This window comes from Crinia signifera, chromosome 7 (genome assembly GCF_055691185.1).
Source record: "Crinia signifera chromosome 7, ASM5569118v1, whole genome shotgun sequence".
Lineage (NCBI taxonomy): Eukaryota > Metazoa > Chordata > Amphibia > Anura > Myobatrachidae > Crinia > Crinia signifera.
In genome coordinates, this window is record NC_139223.1 from 126,585,342 (window position 1) to 126,606,187 (window position 20,846).

The following is a 20,846-nucleotide window of genomic DNA, read 5'->3' on the forward strand; positions in this document are numbered from 1 at the left end:
CTGCCATACCTCTAGTGTCTGTAAGATGAGAACAGCGCAGCCAGCGTTACCCGGAAGTGCGGATTCGGGTAGCGCTGGCGCGCTATTTAAAGGTAGAGAGACTAGATGGAAGCATGGAACCCTTGACAACGAGCAAGTACCCTGTCTCCCACCTGACAAAAAATATCACTCCCCATGGCAACAGCACTCATGGAGCATTACATGCCCCTTCCTCCAGCAAAAAGCATGTAGCACTCCATAGCAACAGCATGTCATTTCCACTAGCAATGAGGATGTAAATCCCCCATGGCAACAAATGAAACCCCTGGCAAGAAGCATGTCACCCCTGGCAACGAGCGATATTCATCTAATAATGAGCATGCAGGTAAGCAGCATTTAAATGGTATAATATGTAATAGGCATTATTATGTTTAATCGGTATCACGGTGTTGGCATTCTGTGTAATGGGCAGTACGGCGAGTGTCATTATTTTTTATGGGCATTACATTGTTGGTATTATGTGTATTAGGCATTACAGTGTGTGGCATTATGTGTAATGGGCATTACGGTGTTGGCATAACGGTGTGTGGCATTATGTGTAATGGACATTACGGTGTTGGCATTATGTGTAATGGGCATTATGGTGTTGGCATTACGTGTAATGGGCATTACGGTGTTGGCATTATGTGTAATGGACATTACGTTGTTGGCATTATGTGTAATGGACATTACGGTGTTGGTGCTATGTGGAATGGGCATTACGATGTTGGCATTATGTGGAATGGGCATTACGGTGTCTGGCATTATATCTAATTGGCATTACAGTGTGTGGCATTTTGTGTAATGGGCATTACGGAGTTGGCATTATGTCTAATGGGCATTATGGTGTGTGGCATTATATTTAATTGACATTACAGTGTGTAAAATTATGTTTAATAGGCATTACGTTGTTGGCATTATGTGTAATGGGCATTACATTGTAAATTTTTGCACCACGCCATCCGCGCTCACTGTCCCCATTTCTGGTGTATATGTGTGTGTGTGGGAAAATGATTGTTTAAACCATGGGTCCTCAAACTGCGGCCCTCCAGATGTTGTGAAACTACAAATCCCAGCATGCCTTGCCACAGTTTTAACACTCCCTTATAGCAAAACTGTGGCAAGGCATGCTGGGATTTGTAGTTTCACAACATCTGGAGGGCCGCAGTTTGAGGACCCATGGTTTAATCCTTGCTGCATACTTGAAGTGAGAGGGTAGGGTGGTGAAATGATGGCGATGGTGGTGGGCCACTTGCTTGTGTAGCCCCCCAGGCTGAAAGTTGCCAGCCAGCCCCTGCACTTGGCACTCAAAGGGTTAAACCTTATATAACTGTGATAGGCATAAAGTAGAGAGACAGAGTATCAAACAATCAGCTGCTGTCAATAACAGAGGCTGATTGGCTAATACTTTATTGCTTTCCAAAGGGCAGATTCATACCCCTTTCAGACAGAAAAGTCTGAAAATCCCGGCAAATACCCGGCATTTCAAATGCCATGTCATTTTGCCGGGAGCAGCCTGACCCCCCTTCACACAGAAGAACAAATTACCGAGTTGGAAATTTCTACCCGGTAATTTGCTGAATAACACGGGTATTTCTTCTGTGTAAAAGGGTCAACACGGGTCATAAATCCCGTCCTCGACCCTGTTCCAATGGAGGGGGGTCTGCGCATGTGCGTATTTGCGCATGCGCAGACCCCCTGTGTGAAAGCCTTCGTGAAAAATGGGATATGTGTAGGGGAGAGAGGGGGGCTGGCAGGGTAGCACCCAGCATTTTATGGGCATCCCCAGATGGGCCAATGCCTGCTCGGGGACATCACATGACATCAGCGCCGCCCCTTTTCGGTGGATAGCGGCTGTAAAAAAAAAGTCAGTTCACTGACTTTTATTACCAAAGGCAGGAGAAATCATGAGTTATCCTGCTAGTGGCCACATGCGAGGGGATGTGCTAGCAAACACATCCCCCGTATGCCAGCAAAGGGATTTGGGTGCATGGGGGGGGAGCTATTCTGTGGGTGAGGTTAAGGTGCGCGCTAGGCAGCGAATATACTCCTAGTGACCCAACCTGAATTAGGCCCATAGTTATACTTTATTATCAAGTCATACAGAAGTAGCACCAGCTGATAATGGAAATGCATACTACATATACACAACAGAGACTTACGTACATTTCACATTACCTGGAGCGGAATAAATGGGGAACTCTGGAGTTGGGAAGATTTCCTCCTGCAATGTAAAATAACTCTAGTATCACTTTCTGCTATACAAAGGGACCTCAGTCCCAGAAAGACAAGTCTGACCAAAATAATTCACTAAATCTTATATATATATATATTTATATATATATATCCCTTTAAAAAGAGCTAGCATTAACATTCAGAAATTGACACAAATTTTGGTAAGTACAGCAACATTGCGTTATTTTGTTGTACAGTGAGTGTGATATGTTTTTTAACTACCTTTTATTGGTTAAATGAAGGTGCCAGAAGGATACATGAATGGAATTTGTGGTACTTGTGTATTATAGCGGCGCCCCCGATGTTGGTCGTACGATGTTTTTATCGCATCGCATGCCATACACCCGATGGCATGCGATGCGATTTTTGCCCCCTATTCGATGACAAATTGCATAAGCACCCTAAAGGGTGCTTTTAAGCACCCAAATGGGTGCTTACAATGTTAAATGCACCCCCACGAGGTACGCGTCCTACGACCTTTTCATACCCCCACTATCCACGTCGGCGTGAAGCTGAGAATAGAAAGTGTGGCTAGCGCAGCGAGCCACCGAGCCCGAAGCGTGGCGAGCGCAGCGAGCCCTGCGAGGGGCCACGGATACCTTCACAGGTATCCGCGTCCCCTCGCAGGCTTCACAGGTATCCGTGTCCGCTTGCCACGCTTTGGGCTCGGTGGCTCGCCACACTTTCTATTCTCAACTCCACGCCAACGTTGATAGTGGGGGTATGAAAAGGTCGTAGGACTCGTACCGCCGCCGCTCGCTACGCTTCGGGTTCTCGTTTATAGTGGGGGGTGTCGTGGGGGTGCATTTAACATTGTAAGCACCCATTAGGGTGCTTATACAATTTTTTATCGCATCGCATTGTATGGCATTGTATGCCTTATACAATGTCATACAATTTTAAAATTGTATGACATTGTACAACATCGCGCGATATCGCATCTCATACCATCGCATGCCTTTTGGTATGCGATGTGATGGTCGCCGCTATAATACACAAGTACCGAATTTGTTAAAGGAAGTCTGCAGTGTTTATGTTGATTGTGTCGAAAAAAAACAAAAAAAACCCATGTAGACTTTTTCACTGTCGACCTTACCATGTCGACATAATGACCCTGTCGACCTTACCCATGTCGACCTAATGACCCTGTCAACCATACCCCTGTTGACCTACTGACCCTGTTGACCTTATGACCCTGTCAACCTAACCCATGTCGACCTTCCTGCATGTTGACCTAATGGTGTCCACCTAATGACTGTCTAACAACTCGCTGGTGACCAACTGATCCACACCCAACTTTTCAGGGGGTCTTGGGTCGAAAAGGCATGGGTGAAAAATTATTAAAAACTGGTCGAAAACACCTGTAATTTTGAACCCCTAACAAAAACATGTTTTTCGCTCATGCTAAATTCTACACCTAGGTGAAACATTTTCCACTTTATTTGAATGCGTCAAAGCAAAATTTGACAACAAAAGCCAGCAAATAGTACTGTTTTTTTTACCTAAGCGAAGAATCGTCTTCAAATGATATATTCATCTTACATTCACAGTATTAAGCTCATGACAATAAGCTCCTACCTGCCATGTCACAGACTGTGTTTGAAAAATATTAGGCAGGAGCTGATTGGCTGATTGTTTATCACTCTCCAATTTATCACTTTTGAAGCCTAGTGCATTTGGCCCTAAGGACCTTATTCTGGTCAATTCGCAGACAGCGTTCATCCGCATAGGGACTGATGTTTGGAGTATGCGCAGCCGCATTTCTGCACATGAGCATACGCCGGGTGCGTGCAGCCACAGTGACTAGACTGTTTGCCGGGTGCACGCACATAAAGCTGCTTGGCGTTCCAATGGTAATCAGGCTGTGACGCAGGGTGCGTGCGGCCACAGTGAACAGACAGGTGCACGCGCACAAGGATGCTGGGCTTTCCCATGGTAATCTGCCGTGACATCAGGGGAGGGCGCCTACTTCCTCCTGAGGGTGCACGCAACTGTAAGTGACCTGAGAGTCCCTTAGATATGCGTGCGCGTTCCACATCATTCAATGGTCGCGACCATCGAATGATGTGGGTATTCTCCCACAGGCTGTGAGTGGATGTTTATGTTTAATAGCAGCAAGTGAGTCCAAATAAAGGTAGGTGTGCAGGGGGAGGTGCCGGAGGATTGTGCAGGGGGTGTGCCGGAGGATTTTGCAGGGGGTGTGCAGGAGGATTGTGCAGGGGGTGTGCCGGAGAAATGTGCAGGGGGTGTGCCGGAGAAATGTGCAGGGGGTGTGCCGGAGGATTGTGCAGGGGGTGTGCAGGAGGATTGTGCAGGAGGATTGTGCAGGGGGAGGATTGTGCAGGGGGAGGTGCAGGAGGATTGTGCTGGGGGAGGTGCCGGAGGATTGTGCAGGGGGAGGTGCCGGAGGATTGTGCAGGGGGAGGTGCCGGAGGATTGTGCAGGGGGTGTGCCGGAGGATTGTGCAGAGGGTCGTGCCGGAGAATTGTGCAGGGGGTGTGCCGGAGGATTGTGCAGGGGGTGTGCCGGAGGATTGTGCAGGGGGTGTGCCGGAGGATTGTGCAGGGGGTTTGCCGGAGAATTGTGCAGGGGGTGTGCTGGAAGATTGTGCAGGGGGTGTGCCGGAGGATTGTGCAGGGGGTGTGCCGGAGGATTGTGCAGGGGGTGTGCCGGAGGATTGTGCAGGGGGTGTGCCGGAGGATTGTGCAGGGGGTGTGCCGGAGAATTGTGCAGGGGGTGTGCCGGAGAATTGTGCAGGAGGATTGTGCACGGGGTGTGCCGGAGGATTGTGCCGGAGGATTGTGCAGGGGGTGTGTCGGAGGATTGTGCAGGGGGTGTGTGTCGGAGGATTGTGCAGGGGGTGTGCAGGAGGATTGTGCAGGGGGTGTGCAGGAGGATTGTGCAGGGGGTGTGCCGGAGAATTGTGCAGGGGGTGTGCAGAAGGATTGGGGTGGGGATGTGCAGGAGGAGCAGCAGGAGGGTGCGCAAATAGACTGTTACGGGTAAATTTACTACAGCTTTTAAAAGTGGGTATGTTGTTTATAGCAACCAGTCAAATTCTAGCTCTCATGTCTCTACTACAACCTAGAAAATGATAGACAGATCTGATTGGTTGCTGTTGGCAACATCCCCAGCTTTTAACTTTTAGAGGCTTTAGTACAGTAAATTTACCATTAAAGTAGGAACTTGAAAGAATCGAGTTTCCACAACAGAGAGGCTGGCAGTCTAGCCATAGCTATCCACTTGTGGAACTACAAGCGCCAGAATTCCCTGCATATATTATGACGGGTACAGCATATGAAAATTCATTTATTACCTACACTGCTATTAGATATCACCTGTAAACAACATTAGGGGCTTATATTAGTCAAGTGTTTGTCTATTCATGCTATCTATAAGATGCTCTGCCGCTTTTCCTGTTGTCTGTGAGATGCTCTGCAGTTATTCCTGATCTCTATGAAATGCTCTGCAGCTATTCTTATTCTGTACGGTATACCTTTATGCAACTGGAATCAGTGATAGTGCACCTCTTAGATACATTATATAATGGTGGGACAAGGACTGTGTGAAGGGTCCACCATCAGCATTATAATATATTATGTCTGTTACCTGTCGGGGGTCTTCTTGCTCCATAACCTCCATGATTCCCCTGGTCAGATGGCTCAATCTTCTGCTGCTTGGAATCCTATCCCATCCTCAGTCAGGCACCTCATACACACACCATTGTTTCCTTATCTCTCTCTGGCTCTATTATTGGAAAGTATGTGCCAACAAGCCGAGGAGCGATGCAGAAACTGGGTCACTGTGCCTCACACCTCCTCCCCCGGCTTTATCCACCTCTTGTCATCTGTAGTATCCCCTGCCTGTTATATCCATAACCCAGCACGAATGCATCTGGGCTCCCAGGCTCTCCCTTCTCCTCCTGGTGCTGGGAACTTCGATTCCTCCTCTTCCTCCCTCCCTTCCTCCCCTCCTCAGCAGGTTTCTCCCCGGATAGAATGTCATTGCTCAGATGGCTGTACATGGGTAACCGCTGCTGCAGCACCTTCCCTGCTTTCCTAGCACTGACAGCCCCCAGCTGCTCTGCAATGTACTACAGTATACAGTATGTCATGTTATTTTACCAGATCAGACTGACAGTAATGTACATGCCTAATGGATGTCTCTTACCACTTTTACACCAAAACTGCCGGGTCGCACCTGGGTTTTTGGACCCGGATGCGACCCGGCAGTCGTTCCCTTTTACACTGGCGTCCCACCGGCATTATGCCGGGTGGGCGACGCCGGTGAATTCAGGCCCTGAGCCGGCGCTCAGAAATGACATCATCTCCAAGCGCCGGGAAACCCGCCGACCATCACCAACGCAATGCCGACCGACATACTAGGGGCAAGCCCAGTGCCCAGGTAAGCAGCTGGGCTGCCCCCAGCCTCCGTTCATGAGGTGAATGGATGCCGCACACAGGCATCCATTCACCTCTGCTGCTGTCTGCATAGTACCGCAGACAGCAGCCATTGCCCAACCTCCATACTGACCTCAGGGCACTGCAGTCCGGAGGTTAGGGCTCTCTGATTGGAGGAAATGGGTCCCTGGGTCGGATGACCCGGGTTACCCATTTACATGGCCCCAGAACATTTGCCGGGTCGGACACCGGGTAACCGGACCAGAGTTATTTTTTTTCCCCTCTTACACCAAGCCCCGGCCCGGACTGGAGCGGCAATAATCTGGATCGCGGCTCTGGTGTAAAAGGGGTATCTGATGCTTTTTATATATGGAGGCTTCCATAGCAGATTATGGGCCAGATTCTCTAAGCTTCAAAAGTGATACAATGGAGAGTGATAAACAGCCAGCCAATCAGCTCCTGTCTGACATTTTTCAAACACAGTCTGTGACATGGCAGACAGGAGCTGATTGGCTGGCTGTTTATCACTCTCCATTTTATCACTTTGAAGCTTAGAGAATCTGGCCCTTAGGACGAGATGTAATTAGCACCTTCGGCTAAATTTCTCTTTGCCGAGGTGCTCGCAGCCTAAATGACCCCCGTCCCCCCACACTCATAAGGCTGTGAGCGTGCACTCGGCGAACAGACTTTCTGCTGAGTTCACACACACCCAGCATGTACTGTACACGACAAGAAATGCTGCTACGCATGTGCATATGTAAAACATCAGTTCCCGTGCGAATTCGTGGCAGAGCAAGTCAACCAGAATAAGGTCCAAAAACCGCTGTGCGTTTCCCTGCTCCAGCTCCCCTCACTGAACAAACGCCTCAGGGGGTGTGAGACTCGGCGAATGCATATGTGCATACTCGCGCATGTAAATATAAACATCTATGCAGGGGTTTATGTTCAAATGAAACTCAAATATCCATACCCCCAGCTCTGCTGCACTACCCCCACATTTGGCTCCTTCCTAGCTGGACTCGTCTGCTTTCCATTGCCCCCCATGCTCCCCAGCTTGGACCTTTATCTGCCCCCTGCCATTGGCTGCTATCCCATACATTAAAGAGGGTTATCATTACTGTATAGGATAGAGGCTCACCAATTCCTTCTCAGTGGTTCCTTGTCTAAGTAATGCCTTGCAGAGGATGGTTACAGCACACACAGGGCCACAGTGGGTGAGACTACAGTGAAGCACCAGTTAAATTGGTTTTATTATAAAGTGGTTAATACTGTATGGTTGGTTTAATGGGGGTTATTCAGACCTGATTGCTGGGATGCGTATTCACAGGCTGGCCAATTATTGATTGTCTGTGCATGCATACGGATAGTAGCATGCAAGAGGCCAGTCGTTCGCAAGTTGATTGACAGGAAACCAGCAATTGTGGGTGGTAACTAGGGAAGCCAATCCCGGGGCATTTTTTCAATCCCGGGATTCGGGATTGAAAAATGCTCAATCCCGGGATTCCCGGGATCCCGGGATTGGTTTTCCTAATAAAAAAACTGCCCCACATTTACTGCCCCAGTCAGTAATTACAATGTAATTACTTACATTTGATGGTTGCCTGCTGGGGGGACGGGTCGTCCATGCCGCTGGCATGCTGGCTTCGCGCTGGCTGGGTGAGCGGGCGGGCGCGCTTGCTGGCTGGGCGCTTGGGCTGGGCATGCTGGCTGGGCACGCTGGCTGGGCGGGCAGGCGGCTGGGCACGCTGGCAGGGCGTGCATGCTGGCTGGACGGGAGGGCGCGCTGGCTGGGCGGGTAGCGCGGCATTACAATGCCGGGCGCGACCTCTGCCTGCGCAGCGTGACCTCATCTCACGCTGAGAGGTCACGCTGCACATAGTGCTGCCGGGAGAAGTCGGGCAGCGTTTGAGCGATGCTCAGACGCTGCCCGGCATTAGACTGCGCGCAGGCGCAGTCTAATCCCGAAATCCCGGGATTGGAAACTCCAATCCCGGGATTGAAATCCCGGCGTTTTGGGGGCCAAATCCCGGGATCCCGCCGATCCCGATCCCGGGATTGGCCACCCTAGTGGTAACCAACTATATACAGAGAGTGTCAGGATAAATGCAGGTGTTCAAATGCATATTCAGGGAGGGTGTGTGACGTCAGCTCCGGCCCTGATCAGCCTGTTTCTAGTGGACCGGTTCAGTAGGTCCTGGGTTACACACATACTGTACATAGCGGAAAAATCAATAAGCAGCCGCACTAGCGTGTCCAATTGGGAATGTACACCTACACATAAAACACAATCAAGTCCCGAAAAATATGAATATACTATAAGGTTGTTCTAAAACCCCCAGGAATCCGTAGCAGGGTTTTATGATCGCTCAAACGTTTCCGCCAGAGTTCACTTTTGTCCACAAAGAAACAGAAAAGGCCACACAATTGTCATTGACCCTTATTCTGGTTGACTCGCTCAGATGCAAATTCATATCCTTGCGAGTCACTCTAACCCCGCCTTGTGAACGGTTAGCTGGTGCCACCCATTCGCACGTGGGATGCGTTTGCAAGGCTTGCGAATGGATGTTTTACATGCACATCCAGGGCCGGCGCCACCACTAGGCTAATCTAGGCATTTGCCTAGGGCGCCAGCCACTGGAGGGCGGCACTTCGCCCCTCGCATGGAGGCTGCAGGGGTGTCTGTGCCGGGTACCTGCGGCACTGTGTGATCTGGCGGCGGGGTCCCTGCAGTGATGCATGCTATCCGGCAGCCAGGCGGCGGCGCGGGAAGCGCTGCTGGGTTTGAAAACATTCCGCATGCTGATTGGCTGAGATTCAGCCAATCAGTGTGCAGCGAGTTTTCAGACCCATCAGCGCTTCCCGCGCCGCCGCCTGGCTGCCGGATAGCACGCATCACTGCAGGGACCCCGCCGCCAGATCACACAGCGCCGCAGGTACCCCCCCCCCCCGTAGGCACCGGGGCGCCCCACCCCCCCTCGTCTGGGGCGCTCAGGTGCCTTGCACCGGCCCTGTGCACATCCATTATCCATTCCCTTGCCAGTGGGAACCTCCCCCATCTTTCGATGGTTGCCAACCATTGAATGATGGTGAAGGTGCACGCATATCCAGACCACCCTTACATATGCATGTCGAATTGTAGGGAATTGGGCGGGCAGCGTCACGGACACCTTAGCATGTGTATGCCAGGCATTTTCATGGGAACGCCCATGAAACGCTGGGTGTTTACATATGCTAATGGCCCAGATCTGCTTCCCACGCCCCCTCTCCACCCCCTGTTCGCAAGGCTGGGTGCATGCACCCAGCGTATGCACATGCGCAGAAATGCTGCTGCGCATGCGCATACTCAAAACATCAGTCCCTGTGTGAATAGTGCATCAGATAGAACAAATAAGCAAAAAATAAAGTCACTTTGCTCGAATGAGTGAATAAGCGTACCAGAGTTGGGCCTGAGTAGATCACGTGTTTGTATGGTAGAAATATGATGTAACACATTTTTTGGTACTCTTTACCTAGAACGGCGCCCATCGCGGTGATCGCGACATCGCGGGCAGCACATAAACGGCCGCGACGCGATGCCCGCGATCACCGCGATTTTCCCATAGGGAACAATGTTAAAAAGTCAGATTGATCGCGATTTTGCATTCAATGCCTCAATGCCCGCGATTTTACCATAGGAATCAATGTTAAATGGGCTACAGAGCCCAAATAGGCTCAATTAACCCTTAAATGTCACCCCAATTTTTTTACGCCACCCCACGATCCACGCCAACCCGAAGCGTGGCGAGCGCAGCGAGCCCGCGAGGGGCGGCGGTACGCGTCCTCCGACCTTTTCATGCCCTACTATCCACGTCGGCGTGGAGTTGAGAATAGAATAGTGTGGCGAGCGCAGCGAGCCACCGAGCCCGAAGCGTGGCGAGCGCAGCGAGCCCCGCGAGGGGACGCGGATACCTTCACAGGTAAACGCGTCCCTTCGCGGGCTTCACAGGTGTCCGCGTCGCCACGGACACCTGTGAAGTCCGCGAGGGGACGCGTATAACTGTGAAGGTATCCGCGTCCGCTCGCCACGCTTCGGGCTCGGTGGCTCGCTGCGCTCGCCACACTATTCTATTCTCAACTCCACGCCGACGTGGATAGTAGGGCATGAAAAGGTCGGAGGACGCGTACCGCTGCGCTCGCCACGCTTCGGGTTGGCGTGGATCGTGGGGTGGCGTACAAAAATTGGGGGGACATTTAAGGGTTAATTGGGGCTATTTGGGCTCTGTAGCCCATTTAACATTGATTCCTATGGGAAAATCGCGGGCATTGAGGCATTTTACAGTAAAATCGCGGTCAATCAGGCTTTTTAACATTGTTCCCTATGGGAAAATCGCGGTAATCGCGGGTACCCGATTTTGATGTACCCGCGATTTACCCGCGATGCCCGCGATTACCGCGATTTTTTACCCCCGACGCCCGCGATTCTGATCGCGGGCGCCGTTCTAGGTAAAGAGTACCCATTTTTTCAAATGTCTCCTTTACAAATGCGAACACAGGAACATTTCCCTCCAAACACATAAAGTTATGTAACCGTCATGGTGCATATCACAGATATATATATTTATATAGAACAGAGCAGGTAAGGTGAGTATAACTGCGTAGCGGAAATGGGCCTCTCCTAGGCCTGGGTTGATCATGTCTTTATAACAGAAACAAGCAAATCTCCGTCCTTATTCCATAGTCACCTCCGAAAAAAAAGGGGTGCAAACTTCATAATGTAAAACCTTGGATAATTTATTTGAATAACAATACACAATAGTAAAATATATACACAACAGGGGAAAAAAAGGCGTTTGTGATCGTATATCAGGTGGTGGTAGCACCATCCAGATGTCGGTGAACAAAGAGTCAATTATTCAGGTTCCCACACGGTTGTAAAACAAACTCCTGTACCACAAACGCGTTTCGGCTGCTTCAGAGCCTTCCTCAGGAGTGGAAAAATCATTCACTGGTGAAATAGTTGCGAATGGATTTCCAGGCATTTGCAGCCTTGCACAGGGCGGGATGTTACTCCGGCAGTTACAGCAGCGATCAGGTCTGAATAACCCCTAATGTTTTTATGGGAGCTAAAAAGTTGTAATTTGATTAGATTGAGCTGAGTCATGAATATGTCATTAATAATGTGGGGGTTTACTATTGGTGGTATGAGGGAGTTAAATATTATTAAGTGTCTAATTACAGTATATTGAAAGGGGTTGTTGCTTTTAATCACAAACATACTGTATGTATTGTCTGGTGGTCACAAAGATGCTATAAGAATTAAATGGTGGTCATTAAAATTCTCTCATTATTGTCTGTCAGTCACTAAATGTATTGTGGCTATTAAAATACTCTCTGTATTGTCTAGCGGACACTGAAACGCTTCCCGTATGGTCAGTCAGTCACTACATGCTCTCAGAATTGTCCGGCACTAACCATTATCGCAGTTGGAATGAGCAATTTTTACACTACTGTGTCATCGACCGAGATTTTATTCAGCATCTAATTAGCAGTCAAAAGTCACATTGATCGAAATCTATAGGTGAAAGCAACGGGGAACAGGTTGTGAGGGAATGGGCTGTAACTGGACAGTGAGTATTGAGTTGCATGGTACAACTCATTTTTTATAAGAATGTCTCTGTTCTGTCATTTGTTTTATGAAGTTTGCATGGGGGGACAACATTTATGTTGCCTCTGGAAAACTGGTCCTGCAGTATCATGATAAGGACATTTGTCCTGAGTAGCGGGGATGAGGTTGCATAAAAACCTTAAATGTTGGAAGGAACGTGCTAGCATGTAATTAGATGCAATTCCCTATCACTGTCACATGTACTACTAAGTTGAGATGTGGGCTGGATCATTTTTGCTGGATTTGGATCTGATCCATTGTCCATTTTCGGATTTGCCAAACCGCTGTGACTGGTTTTTTAATTTGGATTTTTTTTTTTAAACGGACAGCAAAAAAAATCCATAATTTTGTAGTTCCTAAGTATCTCAATAAAACTTCCAGTCATTTTTAATCACTTCTGACTACTGTACCTCACAGCTCACAATAGTGTTTTTACCAATTTTGGGCAAAGGTTGCAGTGAGCTGGAGGGTAAGAAGCAGAGCAGCAGCAAAAGCACACAACAGTTTATAGCACATATATTAAACATCACCACAATGTACTAAGGTACAGTGCACAGAACATTGCAATCAATAAAGCGACTTATATATATATATATATATATATATATATTTTTTTTAAATGCGCTGTTCAGTTCAAACTGTGTTGAATAAAGAGCACTACAGTGTATAGTGCAGTGTGCCCCAATTACAGTCCCTTTACCGCACAGCCACTTGTGAGACTCTTGAGACAGTACAGCCAGTTCAGCAAACGGCAGCGTGTGCGTTAGATTGAAATCCCACCAAGTCCCAACCATGATGCCTTATAAAGAATCCAAGTCCCGCGAGTATTCAACACCAGGAAGATGAAGTTTGGCCTCACAGTGGGAGTGGAGTCTGGCGGGAACACACAAGCCATGGCTCAGGTGGACTCAGGGCCACTGTGTTTGGAGCGGTCTGGAATTAAAGGAATCTGAACTTCTAATTTCTAACTAAAACTAGATGCATATGTCATCAGCAGTGACAGCAGTCCCCATCCACATTGTAGACTTGGTGACCTGAGACCCCCACTGTTAGTGAAATACAGTTTGACAAAGCTAACAAAAGATTAAATGACCATGCAAAAAAAAATCCTTATTTATAAGTGAGGGCCATTGTATGTGTCAACCACAAAGTGTGGCTATTTAAGGGCTGTGACTGTATTGTTTGCGTTGGATCATTGCCCAATATTTATCTCGCCTCCAGGCAACTGGGACAAACATACGCCACTGTAGTCAAGCTGTACTGCTGGGTACACACTATAATATTTTCATGAACAATCATCCGACCATGCAGTTCAATCGGACAATCTCGTCAGTGACTGCATGTACGTCAGGGTCCCGGTGATACCACTGAGCGTTATTGTTAATATCATTCAGCATTTGACCCACGGATTGTTCATTTTGTGGCACCGGTGATATTGTAACGATATTGGCAGTGCCGCATATAATATACTGTGTACGGGGCATTGGTGTCATCTTCCTTAGATGAAGATGTAACAAAACACAGCCTACGGCCTTTAGAACAGAACATATTAAAAAATAGCTGGATTCCAGCTATGTGTGCAATTATAGAGCAAGGAATAGAAAACAATAGAAAGACGCATAGATAATATTAAAACGCACATAATATATGTATTATATAACCATGAGTTTACAGCTCCTTTATGAGGAAATTGCGTTTCTTTGTGTATATGGCAATACCCAGCAAGTAACAGTCCTGTATCAGATTTCCCCCTTTGCTTACCCTAGCCTCTAGATCTGGAGTAGCATATTCAACTGCTGCTGCTTGAGGTAATGGTGTGGGTCGCAGTTGTGATAAAAAGTCGCTGTTTGCTGACTAACGGTATGGAAGGTTGCCGATGATGCCTGTGAATCTTGTTAATAGTTCTTGTTCCAGATTTCTGGTTTCTACAGCCAAAACATGTTGTGCAAAAATGACAGCCAATGAAATTATAAATAAAGACTCAATAAAAAAAATAAAAAAAAATTAAAGCCAGTAGTGTACTTGGATTGTATTGTTGGTTTTGGTAATGGAAATAGTGTGGCGAGCGCAGGGAGCCACTGAGCCCGAAGCGTGGCGAGCGCAGTGTGCCCCGCAAGGGGACGCGGATTACTCGCAGGGCTCGCTGCGCCTGCCACGGTTCGGGCTCGGTGGCTCGCTGAGCTCGCCACACTATATAAAATCAACTCCACGCCGACGTGGATAGTGGGGGTATGAAAAGGTTGGAGGACGCGTTACGTTGTGCTCGCCACGCTTCGGGGTGGCACGGATAGTGTGTGGGGGGGGGGGGGGGGCGCTAAAAAATCATTGTATATCATACAATGATGATATTGTTGTATAGCTCATTTAATGACATCGCAAACCCTATAAAATCGCATTCGATTTTGCGGGAGGTGCGATGCGATGTCCCGGGGCTAAGAGAGCAGTGAATAAATTACAAAGGAAAATCGCATCACACGGCTCTTAAAATGGCCCATGCGATGCAATGCGATTTTCCTACGCAGAATAGCCCACTAAGCAAATTGATTAGTGGGCGCCCAACTACTACATAAGTACCGAAGAAAGAATTCTTGTTTGAGCTTTTTTTTTTTTTTTTGCTTTTTTATATAAAATTCTTGGGTTTGCAGATAGATTAGTTTTAAGGTACTCATCTAGTTGCAGTATACGCCAGTGTGTATCCAAAATGTTTTCAATGTCTTTCTGTTTGCTGTTATTTTGCAAGATGAAGGATGGGGGAACACTTATGACTGTGTTTCTTTAAATACATTTTGTACATACTTTATTTTCCTGTCTTTACCCTGTTGGTTGAAGATAGTGTCTTAAGAACAGTTTCATCTTAGACATCAAAACTGTCCCCCTGGGATGTTCTTTATCCACTGTTGATGGTGATTACTGTTTGTCGTTTCCATTTTCTTCCTTGAGATGAGTTCTGGTGTGGATGATGTTGTTCTTGATAAAGATCTCTAAGCCTAAGAAGACTTTGTATAAAGCAGGCATGTCCAAACTATTGCCTTCAAGCTACAAGTCCCAGCATGCCTTGTCACAGTTTTGCTATTTAGGATTGCTAAAACTATTGCAAGGCATGCTGGGATGTGTAGTTTCACAACAGCTGGAGGGCCATAGTTTGGACATGCCTGGTATAAAGGGATAGTATGGTAAGCCTACTTGTGTCATGGACTTGGATCAATAAACATGAAAAGAAAGAAGAGAAATATTGACCAACTTTTTAAGTAATTTGGAATAAAGCCAAATGTTACATGGCTAGTTCCACTTAGGGCTTGGTATGGTAGCCTATGTCAAGTGCTGCTTTTCTTTGTAACGAGACCTACAGATAGTTACAGTGTGTCTCTGTACAGAATGTCATTCTTAGCAGTAATTCATGTTGTTAATTTGCAGATGGAAGACCACAGCTCTGTCTATTTTCAACACAATTATAGAAGGTGATGAAAGGGTCATGTTCTTGCAGAGATTGGGACAGAAGCCAAATGATCTGCAGTAGTTCAGCTAAAAGTTTGTATTTCCACTGTGTATCTTGGGCACAGTGGGCCTAAAGGTGCGTACCCACGGTAAGATATAGTGCAAAATCTAGCACACTATCTAGCTAGTTTCGAATTGCATGCTAGATAGTGCACTATATCTTACCGTGTGTACGCACTATCCGACGTACGATGCGCGCTCCCGCCGGTCGTCTGGGAGGGAGCTGGTCGGGTGAACATGCAACTGAATTTTGGCTAGAAAGCATACGATACAGTGCATATCGTACGGCACACTGTATCGTATGCTTTCTAGCAAACAAGCGCGTCATCAGCGGCACGCCCTGGCCACTTCCTGGACACTGCCCAGACACTCCCCATCAGCCATTCCGCGGCGCACACGCACCCACAGGAGGCCCGAGGAGCTGGAGACAGGGAAAAAAGCACGGCGCACGCACACCCAGAGGAGGCACGAGGAGCTGGAGACACGGAAAAAAGCAAGTACATTTTGTCATGGGTGTTTCAGCTGCGGTGTGGGTGCGTGCAACAAAATGGTGCTCGTTTGGGAGGGGTCGCCTGCATACATCAAGGGGCAGGTGGGGTGAAGGGTTAAAATTTTGAACCCATGTAGCATATAAGAATTTGCACGTAGAACTGTTCTCATTTATGGTTAGACTGTTTTTCCATCGCTACTTGCAAGGTCACAGACAATAAGCCTGTGTGTCTTATCACTTCGACACTGAGCTTCTACTCCCAACCCCCCCTCTTGGAATTGCTATGCAGCGTGCACCTGCATAAACTCCCTTATAATGGAAACCCCCCTCTCTCACCCATTCTCTTGTGTATAATATCTTGTATGTCTCCTGTTTAATCTGCCCAGCAACTGTTAAACAGCCAATAACAAAGTACCATACATTTGTCCACACCCATGTATCATGTCTTTTAACCTACTGTTAAACTCTTAATAAACCAGAATGTTTCTTGACTCGCCACCGTGTGTTTGGTGTGTAGGGTTAAATCACATTCTCACTGGTACCTAAGGGGCCACCAGGTCGAGGGGCTACACATTTATCCTTACAATTTGGGGGCCAGTCCGGGGTCCAGACGATCGTCCCCTGATCGGTAAGATAGAGAATTACTTGTCTGTCTTTTTCCGCTAAGGGATTGCGACCATCTACTGGATCTGAACTCACTCCGTGTTCCGGGAACACGTGACAAGGTAATATTTAAGTCCGGGACTTAATATTACGTAATTGTATGTAAGGAAATTTATGACGCCATAAATGTATCAGGGATACAAGGAGGACCAGGGGTCCACGTCATAAAAAAGGACCTGGGGTCCACGTAAAGGTAATTCAAGTCCGGGACTTGAGATTACGAAACAGGTATCCGGGATACCGCAATTGAACCAGGGGTTCACAGAGAAAGCCTCCTCGATCTGATCGCCTAAATATATGTATGTACAGGTTTGTCTGTTAATGTTGCAACTGTGTATTTGTTTTAAACACTCAGTGGACGGATGGTAAGTGTACGTACGCTGAAGTGTTCTGTCTGCCTTACTGTATGTTTTGTATTAAGAATACTCAGTGAACGGGTGGTAAGTGTACGCCACTGAGTGTTATTGCTGTTTAAAGTGATTCTAAGTAGATTTGCAAATTGATTTGGCTACTGAATGTCATTTTGTTTAAAGTGATTCTAAGTACAATTGCGACTTGACTTGTGACAGATATTATTGTGACCATATTGACTGACATACTGTTATATTATGGGATTATATTAGAGTAAAGAAACAGAATATTCCCCGCTTTTACCAGGAGAGACATGTAAAGAATATGTTGCCCGTGTCTCCCCCACAAATTACTATTTTATTAACCCTTGGGTAGACAATTTAGCGGGATAGATAGGATAATTAAAAATTGTCCCAAAACAATGATAACACCAATAGGATGTATAATATATTTAAAGAAAGCATGCAAAGGACGCAGCTTTACCCAAGGAGATATGAGACTCATTGTTAATGATATAATTGACCATTACAATAAATGAGACTGGGAAAAAGTTCCACTTATCAGTGTACCCTCAGTCACACAAACAACTGTAGGTTACCCACTTAATACACAAGAAGGCATAGATGCTATGTGGGATCAACTTGCTGCACATATGAATGAAGTGTTTAAAGCACGCTCATCTCTCCCCATAGCTGTAAGTTGTAAGCAGAAAGTGTCAGAAATAGTGACAAATTTCTGGAAAAGATTCAAGAAGTGCGGGACCGAGGAAGCAGGTCTGCCGCTTCTGCATAATGATAATTTACTTGTTTCTACTTTCATTAATAATCTGCTGCCGACTGTTTCAACTTGGACCTCTGACACAGTGAAGGATTTTGAAAAAACATTTGTATGAAAAGGAAGCAGCAGGTTGTTTTGAAGTTAAAAGAAACACTGTCACACCATCACATACCCTGTTCACACGCTTCCAAAATCAAAACAATCCTAGGAGACAGAATAAACCATTCCGTTCTCCTAGAGACAGACTACCTCAGAGGGCTCCTGCGGGACCCCCACCCAACAGGCAGACAAGCTGCTATAACTGTGAAAGGGATAGCCATTAGGCTAGAGACTGTCCGTTCCCTTCAAACAAACCCCGACAGGTCAGTAACCCCATGCAGCCCAGCCAACCCAGACCTAGAGACAACCCCAGATTTCAGATTGACTGTGAAAGAGACAGACCTTAAAGGGCCATGACATAGGAAAACATGAATTTACTGTAATACCTGACTGCCCAATGAATTTGCTAGGCAGAGATCTTCTCTCTGTGCTAGAAACCACAATTAGTCCATCAGAAGCAGGAAAGGGAATCGATGTTTCATCACCACACTTGCTCATGACTGACAGTTCTGACCCAAACACAGAATTAGACACTGTAAATCCTCAGATATGGTCAACAGGACCTCAGAGCAATAAACCAATTAATTGTTCCCATTGCACCCACTGTACCTGATATAAACTCACTCATCTCAGCCATTCCTGTAGATGCCGCCTACTTCTCAGTAACCGATTTGAAAAAATGCATTTTTAGCATACCTGTGGACACCCAGACACAACTGTTATTTGCATTTTCTTTTGAGGCCAGCAGTTAACATGATGCAGGAGTATATTGACTCCCCTGTTGTGTACAGCATCGTGCTCCAAGCCACAACCCCCCTGGCACCCCCCCTATGGTTCAGTCCTGCTACAGTATGCAGATGATCTGCTTATCTGTAGTTCAACAAAGGAGGCATGCCGAGAGGATGGTATATCACTGTTAAACTGGCTCTGTGAATGTGGGCACAAAGTGTCAAAAAGCAAAAAAATGCAATGGTGCAAAAAGAATGTTGATTATTTAGGTTTTGTCTTGACAAAAAGGGAAAGGAAAGTCAGCCCACAACGCATACAGTCTGTACTGGGGTCTGGTCCGCCCAAACACTATTATTACAGACAGTGGATTTCTGACTGTTCCAACTATGATAACATTTTGAGACAAGCCACACTCAATGACAAACCTAAACAGATACAATGGTCACAAGAAATGTTAAATGCATATGAAAGCCTTAAAAATGTATGTTAATGAAAAGTCCGGCATTGACCCTCCCAAACTATGTACAACCATTTCATTTATATGCAAGGGACAAAATGTAAAACCATGGCGGGTGTGCTGACACAAGAACATGGAGGTAAGCTGCGCCCCGTGGCATTCTTTTCCAAAGTGATGCCGGTGTCGGTCCAAGGTATGCCTGCCTGTCTTCGGGCACTGGTGGCCTGTGCAATGGTAGCTGAGATGGCAACCACACTCACCCTAGGCTCACCCACTGTTCTCCATACCACACATAATGTTATAGCATTACTTAAAGGGCTACACACACAACACATGTCAGCCCAGCGTCTTAGTGGAGATGAGGTTTTGTTGCTAGGAAGCCCCTCACTCACCATTAAGTATGCAAACGCATCCTCAGGCCCCGCACCCATTCTAAATGCACTTTTAGGACTAAAGGGCTCCCAGGATGACATTCCTGACGATCATGACTGTTCTGCATCAATAGAGTCAGAGACCTCCCCTAGACTTGACATTTCCCTTGTACCAATACCAGGTTCTGACCATGTATTTGTGGATGGTTCTTGTAGTAGACCCAATGACTCGACATATCAGGCAGGCTACTCAGTGGTACGCCTCCCAAATGACATTTTAGAAGCGAGAACCATTCCATATCAATCAGCACAAGCTGCAGAACTCATAGCGCTCACAAGAGCTTGCCAAATGTAGAAAGATAAACCTGATCACTGAACTACAAAACTCAGCATCACAAAAAGACTTGGATGACTGGTTATTTCCAATATTGCAGAAAAATCCTATAACAGGATTGATCTGCAAAGAGGGGAAGCCATGCATACCACAATCAAGCGCCCCATTGTTCATTGCTTACTATCATGGGGTAGGACTTTATAGCAAAAACACCACAGCTATGCTTTTAAACAAAGATTTTTACATCACAGATGCAAAAACAGTTGCACGCATACTAACACAAGAAATCATCCCTAGATGGGGATGCCCGCTGCAAATAGATAGTGACAAAGGCACTGCCTTTACAGCAAAAAATCACACAAGCTTTAGTGAAAGCACTTCAAATAGATTGGAAATTTCACATTCCTTATCATCCCCAAAGTTCAGGAATTGTGGAAAAAATAAATAGGACTTTAAAGGACAAACTTAGGAAAGCCACAGGAGGAACATTTAATAAATGGAAACAAACCCTCCCCATTGTCCTAGCAGAAATTAGAATGACCCCCAAAAGACTCTGGGTTATTCACCCTTTGAAATTCTGATGGGAAGACTTTTTCCCACACCTTGGGCCAAGAAACCAATGATAGTCCAGGAAGGAGATCTAGAACAGATTAGAGAAGAGTATGTTAGGTCCCTCATCACCAGACTTAGTGAAATTGAACATGGTGTTATTTGTAAAAATCTTTTTAATCCACAGGAATCAACACATCCTTTCCAGATCGGAGACAAGGTCGTTGTGAAGGT

At 46.8% G+C, this 20,846-nt stretch overlaps 1 protein-coding gene across 5 annotated transcripts in view; it reads right to left on the reverse strand.

The window, feature by feature from the left end:
* Nucleotides 1–6,300, reverse strand: part of PRKAG3 (protein kinase AMP-activated non-catalytic subunit gamma 3) — a 52,888-nt gene extending 46,588 nt beyond the window's left edge. For 2 of the 5 annotated variants that reach the window (XM_083153742.1, XM_083153741.1), the window contains exons 1-2: nt 5,863–6,298; nt 2,197–2,242 (exon numbers count right to left, since the gene is read on the reverse strand). In XM_083153742.1, the coding sequence (XP_083009868.1) occupies nt 2,197–2,242; nt 5,863–5,895 (79 nt within the window). In that variant the 5' untranslated portion in view covers nt 5,896–6,298. Of the gene's footprint in view, nt 1–2,184; nt 2,243–5,862 lie in introns of all 5 variants that reach the window. The other 3 variants (XM_083153740.1, XM_083153739.1, XR_014450805.1) reach the window with 2 other exon arrangements.
* Nucleotides 6,301–20,846: the final 14,546 nt, after the last annotated feature.